Consider the following 21,357-nt stretch of genomic DNA (forward strand, 5'->3'; position numbering starts at 1 on the left):
ATATAACATATAACATATAATATATAACATATAGCAGGGTACATCACCTTACTTTAAAGCTCTACACTTATACATTTATGTATTCACCAATACCAACAAAGATTGCGGTGTGGTTGTTATGTGTGTGGTGTATACGCTTTGCTCTAAACTTTTCTTTATCTTTTTCTTATATTTTCTTTGGCTCTATTTAGCGTATATATGTATGTATGTAGATTGTAAATGGCGAGTATACACCTAACCGTAGACCGTCTCTTGTGTTGTTGAGATAAATATTCCCCTTTTTTCAGTCGCGCTCCTATCCTCCTATCCTCCTATCCGCTATTCAATACCAACTTGCTCCCCGGTTTTTACGTTTTCTTTATTTTCTTATATTCCACGAGGAATAAGACAGGAGATAGCAGCTAAAGTCTTTCGCATCTGTATTGCGATAAACTTGGCGGCTGACCAGATTTTACGGGATTTAGGTACAAGCTATTTAGCAACTCATTTTCGTAAATTTAAATTGAGACTCTTTGCCACTTTGTTAATTGATTAAAATATTTAAGATACTTTTTTATCGGCAGAATTGTTAATATTAACATTATTCAATGTGTCAAAAAAGATAAATATTGAGAGATGACTTTCGGTGACACACATATGTTGGAAGTTGTAAAAAAAAGTGTTGGTTAATGAAAGGGTGTGTTTAAAAAAACTAAAAATAACTTTCAGATAAAATAAACTAAATATAAGAGGAATGAAACGAGTCGTTTGTAAAGTAAAGAGGGAAACCACGATCGATTGTATCGGTAGGGTATGATCGGGTGTGGAGCCCGCAGCTTGATGTAGCTGGGCAAGGACTAAAAGAAGGACAAGGGGAGAAGAGAGAACGGGTGAAACGGAAACCAGCGCCGAGGATCCACGTGTAGAACGGAGATGAGGGTTCCTATCCTGATGATGACCAAGATGGAAAACCGTGCCTATACATACCGTACTATACGTGCAGATCTATAAATGGCGAGTGTGTGTACATGTGTGAGGACAGATGACGAGAATACCAGAGGGGAAAGGGGAATGTCACAAAAAACGCAACATAAAGAGAGAGATTAGTTTAGGGTGAATGATAATAAATTTCAATTGAAGAATTTTTAAAAATATCGGATTATCTGCTGGTACAGACTATTAAATTTAAAGCTTTATGTACTCGAGTAATTTACATTACGTAAATCTAATAATCAATTTATAATTGACTGGGTTTTATTTTTTTTTCATCTGCCAGATTTTATACCAGATCTTTATTTTAAATTCAAATACTTTTATTTATAATTTTTTTCCTTTACTTGCTCTTTTACGTTTTTCCGTTCACCAACCGAATGCCGAATGCCGAGAGCCGAGAGATGAAATTGAAGGCTTTTTAAAGAGCTTTTTCCCGAGATGTGCCAATATTTTACATACATTTGACAGGCTGCGTCGACTCATTCACGTGAAAACTTGATAAACGGGAAAATAAATAAAAATATTTATAAAAAATACAAACAAACTGAGAAAAAAGGATTGACTCTTGATTGGAGATGTAATATAGAAGATTAAAAAGTATATGTTGTAGCAGAGTTTTTTATCATAACGATTCATTCGACGATTACTTTATTTTATTATTTCTTTTTTTCTCAATTTAGAAAGTTTTAACAATACAGATGGAAAACAATAAGAGCTCGAGATATTGTTTTAAATTTTACCAAACAAATTGTTTGAATATTTAACGTTATGTAATTAACGTCGGAATATTCGTTACTGGAAAACAAACTTACCGAAGATAATTAAAATAATATAATGTTGAATTTAATAGACGCGCAATTCAGAATTTAGCTGTAGTTTTAATGAGATTAAATTTAGCCATTGATTAACTATAACTAAATGAAGCTGTAAATAAAAACAATATCGAAACATGAAAACGGAAAATTAATTAAATTAAAAAAATAAATAAATAAAATAAAATGGCGACGGTGGAATAGTTGTAGTCATTAAATTGATATTTGAATGCGCGGAAAAGTTAGTATTTGAAAAAGGATGATAAAAAGTGCGACAAAATAGGGAAAAAATTGGAGGCAAAAAACCGGAGAGAAATATTTAAAAAGCAGTCAATCGTAATGCAAAAGTTTTCAATCATTTTTCAATGGTCTTTTATATACATTATTTTCTTTGACAATTCACTGGTAAACCCTTGGCCTTAAGCTCTGCTGAAATGTTGAGGTAATAAAAGCGTACCAGAATAAATTTTCCTGGTATGGAGGATGCTGGATGCTGGATGCTGGATGTAGCATCGCAGTTTGAGTTGAGAGCCGATAGTGAAGAAGAAAAAGGAACAGGAAGAGGAAAAGAAGCAGAAGAAGATGTTAAAGGAAGAGAAGAGATCATTAAACTGGGTCAATTTACTACAAGTCGTCTCGAGAGGTCCTTTTGCCATCATGGTACTGGAAAAGTTGCATTGCCTTTGAGCTTTCGTTCACAACCTATCATACTTACAAGTACAGCCCTCCCCCACTTCATTCGCTTCCCTACCTAATATATATTTATATATATTCATATAAATATCTCAACCACGGAACATCCTCTTCCAGATAAATTATTCATTTAATATAAACTCCCATTATGGTTATTAATTATTTTTTAAAGTAACATTTATAAGACCAAATTTACATATTTTTTTTCCTTTATTCTTTTCTTCCCCTATGAATCATAAATCCCCTCTTTGTTTCCTAAAAACTTTTTTATAAATTATTAAATATTTAATGTCACAGTTTGTACCCAATTGGGTCACTCTATCTTTACCCAAGACTTAGCGTCGTTTCAAATTAACCAAGAAGTCCAAGGATCGAGCCCAACTCACAGTTAATCTCAATGAAAAAGTCATTATAATTTTTTTCCGAGTAAACAGATGAGATAAGAGTGTTTGCATCGACGGGAGATTTAAAGGGGAAATAAATTGACGTGTATAAAAATGTTTTGAGGTAAATAGAGTCGAGTTAACGTAGTAAAAAATGTTTATATTTATAAGCAATAACTCCTGAAAATATTGTGATGTAGAGAACCTCTGCACACAAAGAATGTACGGTTGGAGCATGACTTGTATTTACCCGTGTATCCTCATCTCATCATTTATATACACTAACTTAAACTCTACTCGTGCAATCTTAGAGCAAAATATAACATAACAACCTACAACCCAACCGAGATACAAAACGATGAAACTCCGAGGACAAGGATTCCCGAGGCATTTTAAATATCTTACGGCTATCTTTACACTACTCTCAATATCCGATCTTTTTTTCTCTCCACGGTAGTATTTTTCATGGCTAAATATTTTCTCTATTTCATTTTGAAGAACGAAAGACAGGACTATTGACTCGCGAAGGTTTTATTAAGGAAGTTTAGCCCCGTGGGCTCGATTCCGATTTAAATTCAGATATGATCCTGTTCTGGGAGCTGGAAGCCTGTTTACTTTCCCGCTATTGCTATTCAGGTTTGGACTAGCAGGACTAGGAAGAATGGGAGCTACCAGGAGTCTGATGCTAGGCCTCGGGCAAGAGAATGTCGACTGAGAGTTAGACCGAGACTGAGAAGTTGAATATAAGTTCAAGTTGGAGCCGTGGAATAAGGTGGAAGGTGGAATAAAAGGACCATGGATGGAATTCGCACTTGGACGTCGCCGTCGGCGTACCAAACGAGTTTCTTCTACATAACTGATAGATAGTTAACATCACACGACGCTAACAACTAAACTCACACGATATAGATAGATCCAGATACAGATCGACGATATATATTTAGAACGAATGTGTTTTTTTGGATGAAATATTTTTATCGTTGCCCAATATTCAGCCTGATTAGAATAAAGTTGCTAATCTGGGAGAATTAAATATAAAAAGCAAATAATTGACATGTGAGGAACGATTTCAATACGAATATTATTATTAATACAATAATTAACGATTCTAATTGAAACATTAATTACCAGCCAGCTGTTTAAGTATTATGCAAAGATAAAGTATAAGTGAATAACAAGTTTATCAGACGAGTTGCTAGAAAACCTCGTCGATGACACCTCTAGCCTGTGAATTCTTCGAGAGTCTCATGAGTTTTCTCTTCTACTTCTTGCGCTAATAGTTTGCTGGAATAATATTTATGCTTTTCCCTAGATATTACCAGCTTGGTTGGTAGTTGGATATTGCGATTGCGTTCCCGGAATCGCTTCTGAGCATTAATTTGCAACTGGTTCCATTCCTTCTGGCGCTCTTTTTACCCTGGAACCTGCTAACTAAACTCCAACAGTTGGAGCAATATAAATGCAATATAAGATATAATAATACTTCTAACGCCTGCTTACAACTCTTCTCAAGGCTATCCATGCTACAGTGGTAGAAAAAAAAATTTAATTTAATTTGAATTTATGTTTTCAGTAAAATTTTTAAAAATAAAATGAGTAATTTATCAAATTTTCAACGATATGAACAAACTAGAGTAGTATAAATTGAAAACAGCATATAAAATTGACAATTATAAGAGGAATTTAGTTGTTGGATATCGCGAGTAGAGACCAGACAGGATTAACCACGATTCAATATTTGCCCAACACACTCTACCATTCGATTCAATCAAAACGAGAAATATCATAGATGTATTTTCATCTGACTATATTTAAATTTCTTCAACAAAAAAAGAAACTAAATTTTTGGTCTGTGTAAAAATTCTATTTGCAGTTAATTTAATATTTAATATTTCAAAAAATTCACCTCTTGCATAACTCGCCAGATAAAGGTAACCATTTTTGTTAGTTCATTTAATTTATTAATTACAGATATTTTTCAGTCGCGGTTATTTACTTATCAGCCGATACAATATATATATATAGATATATGTGTTCCTGAGCGATCGTCGATTCAGTAAATATTGATATTGCGATATCAACCATCGAGTTTTTAAGTGATTGATAGATTACTTGATGCTGCAATCGTTTGTTGAGCAAACTAACGTTATTTAATTTTATAATTATATAAAAATATAAATAATAACCAACAGCAAATAAATAAACAGCATCTTTAAAAATTTATTTTGTTAAATTATTTTTTTATACCGATCGCAATTAAAATATTGATAAATATTCAAATTCTTTGAGAGAAGACTTGCTACGTGAACTGTTATAATAAAAATATCAAATACGATTCCATATGGCAGTTTTGTTTTATTTCAAAGTCTAACAAGTCTGCTGGCGATTAACAATGCCAAGATAATTGTTTTATTTTATTTCATATACAGTTTTTTTTTTTATTCATATCGATTTCGTGCTATCGCTTACGGACGTGTCTACCATACGTAAAATGCGTTTAGTCAATAGTCTCGATATTACTTACACACCACTTGAACTAACATTTAATTTTAAATAACCAATAAAACGTACTCAACTCTATATTCTTTTTTATCAATTTCATTTCATTTATTTTTTTGTTAATTCAGTCGAGCTGATTTTCGTTTTCGTAATCCCAATAATGATCATTTTTTTTTTTAAACAATAATTATTAGCTTGTTCTATTCAACTGCCAGCTGTAAAACAATCTTAGAAATTTTTTATAACCTTGTCAAGGACTCACAAATTTATTCCGCGAATCAATAAAATAAAAATAAAAAGATCTGTTGTCAAATTTATAATTAAAATCCGTTCCCCAGAAATTGCTGGTGGTGTAATCTATTAATCAAAGCAGAGTAAGGTATCACCGGCGTTATCTCCCTTAACAGTTAGTTAGATAAAATAAAAGTAAATAAAAAAGAAGCGCGCGTAATCAAATTGTGGATTCCGAGTAAAAAAGTAAAACGTCAGTGTTAATTTAAAAACCTTGACCGACAAAAAAAGGTTTCCGCTTTGGTGGTTGATCGCATCCTGCCGGAGTTTCTTGCTTAGTTATTGTAAATCTCATTTAAACCGGCGTAAGACTACGCCTACGTGCTTTCCCGATTATTTCTCACAGATAATGGAACCCGACTCTGATTTCTGCTGCATCACCGAGAATAACTCGAGCTGCTTCCTCCATCCTCCACCATGCAGGCCCCTACTAAATTTTTACACTCTCATCTTTTCTCTCAACTTCTTCCTCTTTCCACCTTCTTTTATTTTTATTTATATTATCCCCCCGGTCCTCAGTCTACAGCCTACTCAACATCCTCTGCATCCTTTGCATCTACAAACCGCCTCACACGATCCACCAGCAATAATAACAATGATAATGGTAATATATTCGATTATTCCTTTTGCCTGGCCGTCCATCAATATCAAAGCATCGAGTGAGTAAAACCAAACGAACGGTAGTCGAGAAAACTTGTAACTCGATCTTCTTATTCTCATTTTCTTAATTATTATTATGTCAACTTTCAAATAGCATTTCAATTACAAATATTAACTCTCTATTTTATAATTTCAATAAATATTTACACGTCTCTTTCAATCAGCACTCGCAACTATTTTTATTTTTATTTATTTCAATCAAAGAGGTCTTGCTACTGCACATAAGTCAAATAAAGTGTAATATCCATCATCTGATGAATGGGATTAAAATAACATTACACTACATTGACAAATAATATTTCGCAAGTTATTTTTTAAAATTAAAAAAAATTTTTAAATTATTGAAAAAGAAAATATTTGTCAATTTTTCAATGCACCCTAATATGTACAAGAAAATTCACCGGTTAATATATTATACATGTATAAAGTCATCAAATAGTTCAAGTCAAAAGTGTTAAAGTGTTAAAGTGATAAAATAGCTGTCATCTCGGTTGAAAAGTTTTAGCTTGTTGAGCTGAAAGAAATGTGCTTAGGAGACAGATGCGGTGTCTTGGGAAACACCTCGCTTAGGAATTTTTTTCTCCACCGTACTAGCTTGTATTACTATTATTATTATCATCATTATATTTATTTTTATAGAATAATTTTTTTAGTGGATTCTTTATTGCATTTATCTCGATAGGTATCCTTGGGGTGTCGACGTTGAGTTGAGTTTTCCTTGGTATTCCTGCGTGAAACAGAGTGTATGTAGTATTTATGCATCACGTCAGCCGGTAACGATACCACTTCACTTGGCAACCGGTTGAAAATGTAGACGTGCCGTTTAAATGTACAAGTGAACAGCATACGCATATAGCTAACCATCGCTACTGTGCTCTAGACGATACTTACTCGGTGTACGAGAGCGAGAAACATTTTGTCAGGGTTTTCGCGCTCTAAAATACCTAACGAATGACTACCCACCCAGCATTATAAAACTTGTCGTTTCCACCGCAATTACATCACCACTACTCTACACTATTATCATTATTATTTTTATCATAGCAAAAAAAAATTAACAACTTATAATAATCATTTAAGCAGTTTGCTTTATATTTAATTTAAATTTATAATTTTAAAATGAATAATAGATAATAAAAATGTTGAATTATAAATTTAAATTCCCAGTCATTGAAATCGGATTTTTTTTTTTTTTTTATTTTTAATCAGACACTCGAGAAATTATTGTTCGAGTGGTTTTCCAGTGAAAGAGGAGTATAAAGTAGAATAAAGAAAAATAGAGTAAGAGAGTATAGAAGTAAAGAGTCGAATAAGTAGAGAGCAGATTCGAGTGCTCGGGGGAGGATGATGATGAGGAAGAGGAAGAGGAAGACTTTACAAACTAAAGCGTTTGTATCTTGAGAGTCGTTAGAATAAGGGGGCCAAGGATCTCCAAGCGTAAGAATCTAATTTTGTGTCCTCTTTTTCCCTTAATCGCTAAAAAAACAACTAATCGTGTCGGACCCAGTTATGCTTTCTCTTTTATCCTTTATTCCCCAGATCCTTTCATTAAACTTTTGACGGAATCAGCCTCAGTTTTGCTCTCCGCTGTCATATATATATATATATAACATTATATAGTACAGTATAATACACTTAGCTGAGAATTATTGGGGATTAGAAACCGAGTAGACTACTCAGAACCCACCGGTGAGCGTTTTGTAGCAGGTACGTGCTCACTGCTCATCAAATTTATCTTTCTTATTCTTATTCGTTTTGTTATTCTTGTTATTATCATTCTGCATTCGTTTTAATGACGCTTCTTGTCAGATAATAATGTAATATAACAATTAAACCATTGACTCAACAGTATAATTGCTGGCATTAAATCCTCGCCTTGTTTTTTCCCAGAATTTAAGAAATAGAGTAATTAGAACCCAGAAGTTTTTTTTTTTTTAAATAAATTAAAAATTAATTAGCAAATTTATAATCGATACTTTTCTATAAATTATTATTACTTTAATTATTGTTGAAGCATCTAAGATCAATGCAAGATACTAATATAATATTAACGAAGGCAATCTGTTTATTTCTTCGTTAGTTGCTCATAAAAGATCACAAAACAGATATATAGACAAATAAAAGTTGCGTACGTCTAATCATACAAGTTCCGCCTTGGCTTAACTTCTATTGATCCTCCAGCAGATATCGTTAGCCTTCATTATTCTCAAAGGTACCTACTATTTGTAACTCCAGACTCTATACGATAAATAAGTTGTGTTAAACTCGTTCGCTGGACTCAAGATTAATTATTCTTATCAGTCTATCACCTTGGCAAGCTTTAAGCCCCCGAGCTCAAGATTAGATCGGGTAATTATTTAAATTTTTTAACGGGTTAATCAAAATGTTATTAATCTCGACTCTAGATGTGCAAGGATGCATTTTATGGAGAGATGTAATAAAAATATACATAAAAATGAGGACAAGAATAAGAATGTCAAACAACCCCGTGTGTTGGGAAGTATATAACCACCTGTTCATTCGGTATTGTGATGTGAGCTCGTGCCCGAAGGATAATCTAAGGATAAAGATGTGGCTGACAGGAACATACCAAGACACGCGTATGCTAATGCATGTACTACATATTACAACAGTGGCTGGTCCTCAACTCCTTTATGTCACCTATACTCCACTAAACTGCTGCTACATAACGCGGTGATCCGATAATACTACCCAATTAAAATATCATCCCCGGTGTTGTATATATATCATACCTATGATACTTCTCTTATATCTGCTTTCCTTTCATCTGTTTCTGCTTGTCATGACGTTTATAAAAAATAGATTTTATTCTAAAATAATATATTCATTTATCTTGGTTTATTTTTTTGGCAGATCATTTTTTAAAATTTTATTTATTTCTACTTCATCTTTCTTAGTTTTTGATTTATTATAATCCTTGATAATATTTAATAAAAATTTTTAATTTCACTGAGAGTATTTGCTTAAATGTACAGTTAAGAATATTAATACAAAAAGAGAAAGATTTGTCGGTTGATTGTTGACAACAAAGACGTTTAATGGCCAAAAAAAGGCAATATAATGAAGACAAGATAGAATTTTTTTGGTTTGATATGCCATAAGAAATAATAGAGAGAAAGGCTATTAATTAAAATCCACATTGGCGCGTATATACTTTGAGTTGAACAACGCCAACATATGCTCATTATTCTCGAGATAATATAGGAGCGTACAGTGGATTGTAGTCGAAATGAGTGTGTTGGTTCAGCACACATGTGTGAGAGCGCACTTATATATCACTAAATCTCCTGAAACATCCATCATCAGCGTATACCTTAACAAGATATTCTATAAAATACATACTTCGTGTACTACATATATGACATATATGTGCCCAAAGACTGAGCCGAGTGGAGAATGTGTTTTGCCGCTGTTATTAGAATTAGCGAAACACGCACTCCCAAAACAATTTCATGTACGTCGAGTGTATTCATGCTCACAAACAGGCAACTAAATCCAATGAGACTGCTGCAGTGATGTAGATGTATACACCTATGTATGTTATCGCATTTATACTTATGCATACAGGGGGAGTAGCTACTGTCAGAAATGTCTGGGATATTCCGTTACCTTCAACTATGACGATAACATTCCTCAATAACCCTATATTGCATATGAAATTCACTAAATCTCTCAATATATTTACATTTTTGCTTATTTCCTCCTTCAACACTTTGACAAAATTCTTTTGTGTGTTCATCACCTTTTTTTAACTTTTGCTTAAACTCAGCCGAGCTTAAATATTTATTTATTAGCTCCATTCTGTCCTAACGGAATTTACTAACAAGTTTATCGCAAAAACCCGACAAATAATTTAACGCTACTGTGTAAATAAAATGGTATTTATTTTTAAGTCGATTAACTGATCACCCGTATCCGTATCCGTCGGGATTTATTTCAAATTGTCCAATAAATATTCTCTGTTGAAGAAAAAGAAATAACATTTTTACACATGCTATTTTTTTATTTTATTACACTGAAAAAAAAAAAAAATCTTATACTAAGAAAAATTTCTTGTCTTGAAAGTTTGTCAAATTAAAAAAAAATTTTTTTTTTTAATCTAAGTTGTTTTGGAACAAGAAGAATTTTTTTAGACAATAAAATTTTAATTTTTCTAAATATTTTTATTATTATTAATTATAATAATATTAATAATATATTTGTGTGCAATGATACTCTGGATAATTTGGATAATTGTGGACTTGATATATTGTTATCAGTTATCATTGTTAAAATAGACCACTGAATTTAAATGACTGTCAACTCGAACTCGCGTGACCTCACCCCATTGACTTTTAAATTCTCGAATCGGGAGACGTTGAAAAAATTAACAGATCGACATGGGATTCAAATGCCATATAAATAAATGTCGAAACAGCGAACTGCTGTCTGTCCTCCTCGTGCTCTTGTTCTTGTTCTCGCATGTGTATAAGTATATAATATAATATAGTGTACATATGTACCATTATTATATATTACAGAGCAGTTTAAGTTGAATGTTGAATGTTGAATCGAATCTACAGGACAAATACATTAGGCATTCAGCGAGGAAACGACCCGATACGATACGATATACGCCGTTGTATTTATATTGAGGCAAATAGAAAATGATGCCTATCCCTTCTGTTCCTTATTTTCACTTCCTAGCTGTACCGCTTACCCACTTGTCTCTATTCATTTATATTCGCAAAAACGGTACACGGTACATTAAAAAACTCCAAGTAGCAGGATAAATATTTGTATCGAAAAATACAATCCCAGTTACACTACCGCTCGATTTATCTTCTCGGTATTTTATTTTATCTTTCTATTTCCGCTTTATACTTTTACATTTAATCTTCATAAAAAATCCCTATAAGGACCATTCGAGTAGTCTAGTAGCTGAGAACCGACATGTGCTCCCCAATTCTCAAATATACTCAATAAAAAACTAAATAAAATACTTTGTAACTGTTATGTATGCCGCTCGGAAATGTGGATACGATCTTCCGTGGATCGACTAAAAGTTAAAAAAGATTATAAGATAAGAGTTGAGTGTTTTTGAAACTTTTAAACTTTGACTTTTATTGTTTAATACTTTGAGAGATTTTTTATTTAAAATTTTAAACTATTAATTTAAATTTTAAAATGAAAAAATTTTTCTTTAATTAACTCAATTTTTTTTTTTTTTTTTCAGAATATCAAACGCGTTAATCCGGAATGTAATGTAATGTTGCATATTCCCTCTGGGCGATGGACTAACACTTACGGTACATCATACAGTAGTACATACCTGTAGATATGTACAAGCATTAGTGCTGACTGGTGACTGGACTGCGATTCAACATACTAAGCAGCAGTGAGCTCTTGTGAGATTTGAGAGATGAGATTTGAGCGTGTCGCAACATCCCTCGGGTACTCGAGACACTCAAGATCCTCAAACTAGAGCCAAGTGTACATTAGTAAACCTATCTTACACCTCCACCTCCACCTACAGCTACACCCACACCTACATGAGCATCAACAGGAACAGAACACAGCGTGAGCCTACACTTGGTAGGTACACTGCTATAAACTCAAGCTACAACATTATACAGACAGGCATTATACGCATTATACAGATAGACAGGGGACAACAGACTGAACTGGTGTGTGGATATTCTACAGAGCATTTGCCACGTGGATCTCTGGTTGCGATTACTCACGTGGCCTCTCAACTCCTCAGTGGCTCCCGGGCGACCTTGGTTCTCGATTAAACTTTAAACTCTGCTAGGACCCACATCGGGATGGATACAAACTCACATACATTTGCTCGGCAGTCCCTCAAGCATTAAATCTATTCGCATTCGAATTCGCATTCGGTTATGTTATCCATCTCTCGGTCTCTGGTCTCCCGTTCCATTCCATCAGAGTTGGCTGGTTGCTCAGTTTGGTATCAGTATCTGGCCCTGGCCCGTTCATTGCCTTCTCTCGGTTCTTTTTATTCGCGACTTGAATTATCGTTATTATTTTTTGCTCTTTATTTAGGTTTTCCAACGCCCGCACTTGGAAAGAGGAAAACTGCCACCAGAGATGTAAAGTACTTTTTAATGTTCCCTCAACAACTCGAGACAACTATACTCTCGGTATTTTTACCACTTTTTACGCTCCAAAGCGCTTAATGTTAATAAATATAATTCACTTTTATTTATATTACAAATATTAATAATATTTTTTTGTGTGTTTCAGATTGGGCGGCCCATAAACCAGTTCACTCTTCTCGGATGATAAATTTCTTTGAATATTTTATAAAAAATAAAAAAATGAATATTAGTAAAGAAAAAAATCCTTGAACCAAATAATATTTACTAGAGTAAGAATTTTAAAAAATATTGACGCAAATGTAGATGAATATTTAGTGTATTTAATAAAAACAAATCAATCAACCCCAATGACGTGTGTTGGAATTAAACCGAGGGAGAGCAGACGGAAATTTATCAGGACGTATATATGTATAATAATATAATATATATAAATGAAAAGAGAGAGAAAGAGCAAACGGAGATGAAAGACATCATCAGAGTGGAGTAGAGCGTCGGTGGGTGCATTGACTCGGTCGCATTAGCGGAATGATTGACGCGATTCCGTTAGCCCGTCTACGACGGTTGCAGACCCTGGCTAATTGTCAAATTACGGAGATTAGAACAATTAATGGACAGACACCGTATAGGTAAACCGGTGGTCGCGTGGACATGCGAATTGCCGCGGCGACCGCGAGAGAGAATAATTCATCTGCGCGCAGAATCCCCCGGCGAATCCCACCCTCAAGCTCTTCCACCACCTTATATACCCTCCGGCAGCCCTTTCCATTTTCCATCCGCGATATATACATGTATATTTAACTCCCTCCATTAGCACTTGAGCCAAGTATCCTACCCCAGACCTTTACTACCCCACTGCTTTCATCCGAAAGCTGCCCAGCATCTCAACCCTTTCATTCGGTGGTATCATTCGCGCTCGCGACTCGGAGCAACGAGGTCGAACCTCTTACAACTATCAGCCTCTTCAACTATCACTCCATCAGTTCATCAGTCTATTGCTACCCAGTCTAGCAATACAATACAAACAGTTAGTGACTTGTGATTTTAGTTTACTCATTACTTCACTCTATTAACTAAATACCAAACTTTACTTATGTTTTGCTTTGATTTGCTTCGTTAATTGTTTAACTTTCGGGATTTCAATAGTGACTCGTTTGTGGTTTCAACAAGTTTAGCCAAGTGATTTGCAATCTAAAATTTTATTCAAATAATAATTGCTCAAGAGTGATGAAGCTATTTGTAAATTCAATTCACTTTATGGTTTATTTTATTTTAGGTTTTATTATTGTGAGCAGCGCGTCATACGTCTAATAAAATATAAACTCGAGGTAACTCCCATAAAAATATTATCGGATAATCTTCACTAATATTTAATCCCTTTCAGAACAAGTTAAAAAATAATACCGTGAAAGGGTAAAGCCACTTATTGTTGTCGCGAGTAATAAAAATTTTACTCTCTACTCTCTACTCTATTGATGCTTAATCCATTGCATTGGACATCAAAGAAACTGAGCTTGTTTTTCTTTTTTTTTTTTTTTTAATTAACTAATTTTATCTATAAATAAAATTTATTTATTTAATTTGCAGGATAAAGTTTCAAGACATCTGATCAACTTGAAAGTGCCATCGAATACTCTTTATGCTTTTGATTGTTGCTCAGAAAGCCTTGTTTTGAAACTGGCTTTCGGGCAATAATCATAATCAGAGAAGGGTATCTATCCAACAATTTAGATTTAGATTTATAATAGTATAATTTATCAAGAACAAGTAAAAGTTTCAATAATTATTGGTGATGTTAGCATGAATTTAATATTGTAAGTACCTGTCGAGTTGTAAATGTTTATGGTATTGTAATATTGCAATGGTATAAATATAAAATGTAAAATGAAACTCGAATTGCCAATGACATACGCCGGGGATTAAATCTAATGGATTTGTTGCATCAGCTCGGTAAACGCAGCTATTAATTACTCGCCTCAGAGTACAGAGGCCTATAGTTGTGTATAATATTATATTATATCCACTGACTTGAGTCCTGACTCGAGAGAATAGATTCTGGACCGCGAGGAGCGAGGAGCTGCCTGATAAATGCAAACACCGGTAAGGTGGGCGAGTATTCGCTTTCTAAGAAGCTGAGATCACGATAAAACGTGTTGAAGTAAACACAAACAATCAATTAAATCTAACTAATGTGTATTTTAGTTTTACTCACCGATTTTCTAGGAATCGACTGCCTTTATTCTCCTGTTCACCATGGCTTCAATCTTAAAGTAACATGTACCCAACAAATCCCAGATAAATTTTCCTTTATCTTTAATTCTAAATAAAAAAAAAAAAAAAACAAAATTGTTATTAGTTAATTTATAAAATAAAAATAAATATTATTGTAAAAACATTTTAGTATTTTTACCTGTTGATTTAGCGATTGAAAAACAAATTTTTGCGCTGGGATTTAATTACCTTGGACGTTTATTTTCAAGCGTAAATACTCCTGGCTCTGTAACAGCAAACAATGTTTATTAATTAATATTTTTATATAAATAAAAAATATATTAAATTTACCAACAGAAAAATAAAAAATGATCTTTTAAATAAACTCTCTGCTGAAAATTCCCCGGCCGAACAATTCCCTTGATCATATATATGAAAATTTGGACGTGTCACTCTGCATTCAAATTAGTCTCTTCTGTGGATACACCTTTTAGTTTGGGATAAAGCAAATAAAAATAAAAATAAATATTGCATTTACAAAGCTCGTATCTCCTATACAGGTGACAGTGTATCATGAGAAGCAGGACCAGAAGCGGGGATTTCGGTGTTCTCTGTTACCGAGCACGAACCAGCTGAATAAATCCTGGAGCTTGGCACACGTACGTACGTACGTGGAAGATGTGGTATATATTTATATAACATATAAAGAGTTGGTTTTTCTGGTTGTCAAACCGTAGCTCGTCCTCGTATTCTCTTTATATGCATTATTATATATTATATGGTATTGTTTAAGAGGAGAGACGAATCACAAGTTATCGTATGAAACGTGCAATGGGGATGGAGAAGATATGGGTCAGACATACAATATTAAAATTTTAAAAGCATTTCAAAGTACTGCTCATTCACCAGTCTGCTGGCCGGTGGCTCTAACTTTTATTGTCTACGTTACAGTAAACCTCGTTGGTTATTATCCCGGTTGGAGGTTGAGGCTGAGGCTGAGGATGAAGCAGATGCTAGTTGAAGCAAGTTCGCTTCTCTGATCTCCACCTACGACTTTAATAGAAAGTTAAATGTTTAGCATCAGTCTTCCAGTCTGCCAGCCAGACGAAAAAAGGAAGAGGAAAATTTATGGTATATTATTATGTAATGGCGGTGTGACAGAGCAGGATTGCCAGGGAGAGATTTTTGACGTGGCGGAGAGGAAAAGCTACGGAAGCAGGGAAATGAACCTGGTGAAATAGTTGACAGATTGACAGTCGGTCGTGTTAAGGCTTCTCGTTGAATATTTTATATTGTTTCACCTGTCAGAGCGCGACGGAAGGGAGCAGGGGGGAGAAGAGAAGAAAGAGGGTCTCTGATAGGTGATCTATCTATAGGTGCCCTGGCGAACTTTCGACCTGTAATGACCCCGGCAGTAGCAGAGCCAGCATCAGAATCACCTGGAACGGTGTGTGGATATTATGCTGATACAATGGATCGAGAGAGAAAGAGATAACCAGACGGCAAATAGGATAGATAGATAGATATTGAAGCTAAATGAGTTTAATGTGAAAATCAATCTCAACTTTTTATCTGTCTTTGTCTGTTCCGCTGGTTTGATCTGGGCTTGGCCTCCTACTACTCCTATTCCACCTCCAGGTTCATCGGCAACACCACCAGCTCTTGTTACCGAATAAATTATTGGTTGTCCTGGAGCTGATCTCTACCGAGAATCACTAATGACGATATCATTTATTCATAATGATAGACTTTACTTTTAGCCTTTAGTGATTTTTACTCACGGTTATACTTTTTGCATCTCCTCCTCCTCCTCAACCTTCTTCACCTCCTACTTTTGTTATTTCCTTTCTTCGATAAGATATTTAAATGCATTGTCTATTTTTGTTTGTACATTAACTATTTAATTTCCTCTCTGGCTTCATACTCTGACGACTATCTAAATAATTAACAACTTAAATCCGAGCGTTAATTAATTTTAATTTGCTTCTATTTAGATAACTTGGTTTTTTATTTATTAATAAGTTTAAATTTGTTAGATAAAAAAAATTTTTTTTTAATAAATTTAAAAATATTTTAATAATAAAATTATTGACAAAATAATCCAACATTAACAAACATTTTTTATTCTGATTTTTTGTTTGAATAAATTGAATAATAAAGGAAAAAAAATTTAATTAAATTAATTGGTTAGTCTTAAATTTAATTTAAAATTTATTCGTGGCGCTGCATCACTCTTTTAAGGTGGAAATTCCACTGTGGTATACGTCCTTTACGTTAGCAATTCTGCGACGTAGAACAAAGTTTACGCTTTACAAAATTACGATTATTAATATTTCTTAATATCGCGATAAACAAATAATACCTCCTCATATATTTGGATTAAATTATAGAGAAAACATTTTTATTCATATTAAATATTTCAATTCAACCATATATAATAACAGATTAAAATTATCAGCAAAAATGGATCGAGGTTATGTCGACAATAAAAAGGTTCAACAATTAAACTATGAATGGAAAGTAAATAATTTTGAAGAATTATTCAACAAAAAGTCGGATTATGAGGATAATTACGGGGCTGTTCTTTCGGACGAATTCTCATCGGGGATCAGTCCAAATAAAAAAACTTGGCAGTTAAATTTGTATTTCAACAACTATGAAAATCCTGAAAATAACAAATGGGTGTCGTTGTTACTAAAACAAACAGCTCCTGTGGTACACAAAATGATAAAATTTATTGTTGATGGAACATTTTATATTCTTGATAAAAAAAATGAAAGAGTAATGATTAAAGATTTGAGGAAAGTATTTATGGTTGGTTTTCAAAACGGTTATTGGGAATTTATCGAAAAAAAAAAATTATGGGACCTAAAAGATGAATTATTGGTAATAGTATATTACACACCTAGGGAAGTAAAGTAAGAAATGTCTCAGATCACATGTAATTGTCGGCCGAGGCGAAGCCGAGGTTGACAAACATGTGATCTGAGGCTTTCTTATTTACTTCCCGTGGGGTGTATACTATTTTTTTGCTCGACGAAGGCAGAAAGCGGCACTTTCGTTTAGCGCAGCGGGCCGAAAGTTGACGCTTTCTGCCCGTCGAGCAAAAAATGATATTTTAACTGTAGGACTTCAGGTTCTCGTCTACGACACTGATTCCAATCTGCATGGTTTGCCTTCCAAAATTGAAACAAGCCTGATAGCTAATGATATTAAAGAACTGTATCGTACTAAAAAAGGCTCCGACATTGTGATAAAATTCGAAGAAAGAGAATTTAAAGCACATAAAGTTTTGCTGCATGCTAGAAGTTCTGTATTTTCAGCAATGCTTACCCAGGACAACATATCTAGCCAAATAAGTGAAATTTCAATCCCACGTGTTAAAGCTGATATTTTTTCTAAATTACTGGAGTTTATTTATACAGACCAGGTGATCCACCTGGATGAATTTGCTCAGAATTTGCTTGAAGTTGCCGAGAGATATCAAGTAAAAGCACTCAAGCATATTTGTGAAGTATCACTTAGCCAATTTTTGTCTGCCGAGAATGCTTTGAGGACCTTGACCGTGGCTAAGTTAGGCAATTCTCAAAAATTGGCTGATTATGTCATCAAATTCATTAATATCAATCCTGCTGAGGTGTTCCAGTCAAATGAGTACAAGCAATGGGAGAAAGAAAAATTGAATCCAGGCTTGATTATATTTCAAAATTCAACGGATTTTTATCAACGGAAAAATGCGCAAAAACGTCCATAAAGTATTTTCATTTTTTAAAGATTCAATTAAATAGTTTTAAATTTTATTAATTGTTAATTTTCGATATTTATAGATGAAAAATCTTCAAAAATAGAAGGAAAGGAAAAAATATCAAGACTTGAGTAAAAAGCTGAAAAAATTAGTAAAAAATATTTTTTTTTAAATTACGTTAATTATATTTAAAAAAATTTTTATATTATCAATTAAAGATTTGAAAAGGTTTATGGAATAAAATATTGAATAAGTCAATAAAAAATAATGAATGAACGAGGGATAATTTATAAATAATATATTTACGAACAAGAAAGCATACATTACATACGATTATAGTTAATGTGTAGTTTGGATAAACTCAAAGGATTAATTATAAATCTATATTGTATTTTTTTCGTCCATAAATATAATATATTATGTACCGCAAGTAAATTAAGATGAAAATAATAAAGGTAAAAAAAAAGATAAAATCTTACAATTATCTCCCCGTTATCATAAGATTATCCGGACACAGATCTTAAGATGAGTCGGTTTACGTTAATTCCCGATTCAATACACTCATTAGCGAATCGTTATCGAATAAAACAATCAGCGGGGAAAGGCAAAAAAAATAAAATAATAATTATTTAATTTTAAAAATAGTGATGTGGACGGACTTGATCAAGAAGAAAGGAACTTACTAACAATCTTTCAGGCAATAACTGGTTTTTGAGGATAAAACATAGACGATGATTCGTCTGAGGCCTCGGGGGCTTCTTCGGCTTCCCCAGTACCAGGCTACTTGGTACTTATACGCTTGTTTATATTAAACCATGCCTGTACTCACTGCTAACTCTTGATGATCTCAATGATCTCTTCGGGGATCGCTGACAACGATAATATGGCCATCTTACTATTTTCCTATCTTCCTATCAAGTGTTACTGACCCTCCTCTTATCACAAGACATTTTAATTTACCCAGTTTTATATATTTACATTTATTACCTCCCAGGTCTAATTATCCGCCGCTTAACTCATTAGCCTGTCCCTTATCGTCAAACGTACTTGCTTTTATAAAGCTTTTCATGTTTCCGCTCAATTATTTTTTTTCTGATTTTTTTTAACAAACATTATTCCATTAAAAAAATTTTTTTTTAACTTAAAAATTTTCTAAAATATCATTTTTTAATAAAAGTAAAAATTAAAATTAGATGTCTCTTGACAATAGCATATTTTTAAAAAAATTTCTACCATCTCCAGATGGCGCATAAGTCGCGTGAGTTTCAACTTTCTCCACGCGCGCGCCACTTTACTAGTTGTTATTTTTCCAGTTTGTTAACACGTGTCAATAAGGTTAAAATTTATTTATCTAATTTGTTTAAAAAAATTAAATTTATAATTTTTTGTAAAAATTACTAATCACTATTTAAGTTTAAATAAAAATATTTTCCAAAAAAAAAGGTGAGTAATTTATCAGGCTTATGTTGATAAAGTAGTTTACGGAATAAAAATTTAATTTTTATTATTGAATTATTAATATAACAGCAATAATATTAAGTTTTTCATTGTAGTGAAACAAAATGAGCTGTCAAAAGGGAAATTCGGCTCGCTCGAGACCGCAGAAGCATCAGAATAGACACGCATTTAAAAATAATTTGCACGACACCTCACATACGACAAAGGCGATAAACAAAATCCAGGTTGTCAACGTCTGTGAAAAGTGCAAGAAAGTTATCGAGTGGAAGATAAAGTACAAGAAGTACAAGTCGTTAAAGGCTCCGAGTAATTGCTGCAAGTGTGAGCAGAGGTGCGTTAAACATGCGTATCACATCATGTGTGGACCCTGTGCCAGTAAGCACGAGGTCTGTCCCAAGTGCGGGGAAAAGACTGAGGTTGTCAAGCCCACTGTCGAGGATAAACCTCTGACGCTCGACAGGGAACTCAGGCTGATGCTCAAGACCTTGCCTGAGAGGCGTAGGAGGACGTTTATGCGCTACATGAATAGAAATGGTTAGTACTTTGCGAAATTAAATTAATTTGTGATATTGAAAGTAATTGATATCTGAAAATTTTTAGATTTTTTTAATAACTAGCAACCTTGCCAGTCACTATAGTGAACTATAAATAAATAAAATTTTGCTTCATTAAATAATTACATTTGTTAAATTGCACTGTACTTTCTTAACTATTGACGTTTTTAAAGATATAAGCTCATTCTGATGTTACACTCATCAAGAGCTTTCATTTGAGTACCCACATCAATTTTTCATATATTTTATATATTTATATATATTATATATATGTATATATGACAAATATATCAAAAATGCATGTGGGTACTCAAATGAAAGCTCTTGATGAGTGTAACATCGGGATGAGCTTATATCCTTAAAAATATTAATAGTTAAGGAAAGATATTGTATCTTGTGAACTATCGACATTTTTAAAGATATAAGCTCATCCTGATGTTACACTCATTGAGACCTTTTATTTGAGTACCCACATGCATTTTCATATATTTTTCATATATACATATAAATATATCAAAATGCATGTGGGTACTCAAATGAAAGCTCTTGATGAGTGTAACATCGAAATGAGCTTATATTCTTGAAAATATCAATAGTTAAGAAATGATATCGTATCTTGTCAACTAATGATATTTTAAAAGATATAAGCTCATCCCGATGTTACACTCATCAAGAGCTTTCATTTGAGTACCCACATGCATTTTTGATATATTTTTCATATATACATATATATAAATATATAAAATATATGAAAAATTGATGTGGGTACTCAAATGAAAGGTCTCGATGAGTTTATATCTTCAAAAATGTTAATAGTTCACAAGATACAAGGTCATTTCTTGTAAGCTGATTTCTCTATCATAAATAATTCATTAGAGTAATTTGATAATTTATTTAATTGTCCAGGTATCAAAAAAGATGCGGCCCAACCGAGAGATTCCAAGGATGATCCAGAAGAAG

At 33.2% G+C, this 21,357-nt stretch overlaps 2 protein-coding genes across 2 annotated transcripts; both read left to right on the forward strand.

Annotated features, from left to right (window-relative positions):
* The first annotated feature begins 12,957 nt into the window (after positions 1–12,957).
* Positions 12,958–18,394, forward strand: LOC123268941 (speckle-type POZ protein-like). The gene is made up of 3 exons (XM_044734404.1): positions 12,958–13,058; positions 15,434–15,666; positions 17,745–18,394. The coding sequence occupies exons 1-3, from the start codon at positions 12,958–12,960 to the stop codon at positions 18,392–18,394; spliced, it is 984 nt and encodes a 327-aa protein (XP_044590339.1).
* A 1,293-nt stretch (positions 18,395–19,687) lies between these two features.
* On the forward strand, positions 19,688–21,357 carry LOC123268252 (uncharacterized protein C9orf85 homolog; the record flags this gene model as incomplete). The annotated part of the gene is given in 3 exon segments (XM_044733180.1): positions 19,688–19,828; positions 19,939–20,377; positions 21,304–21,357. Coding segments are annotated over 2 exon segments (484 nt in total), but the record flags the coding sequence as incomplete, so codon positions are not given.

This window comes from Cotesia glomerata, linkage group LG7 (genome assembly GCF_020080835.1).
Source record: "Cotesia glomerata isolate CgM1 linkage group LG7, MPM_Cglom_v2.3, whole genome shotgun sequence".
In the NCBI taxonomy this organism is placed as follows: domain Eukaryota; kingdom Metazoa; phylum Arthropoda; class Insecta; order Hymenoptera; family Braconidae; genus Cotesia; species Cotesia glomerata.

Coding starts and splice junctions, on each gene's coding strand:
- LOC123268941 (XM_044734404.1), top strand. CDS start 12,958: ATGATTGACGCGATTCCGTTAGCCCGTCTACGACGGTTGCAGACCCTG. Junction 13,059..15,433: donor AATGGACAGACACCGTATAG/GTAAACCGGTGG, acceptor GTATTGTTTAAG/AGGAGAGACGAATCACAAGT. Junction 15,667..17,744: donor GCAGATGCTAGTTGAAGCAA/GTTCGCTTCTCT, acceptor CTGCCCGTCGAG/CAAAAAATGATATTTTAACT.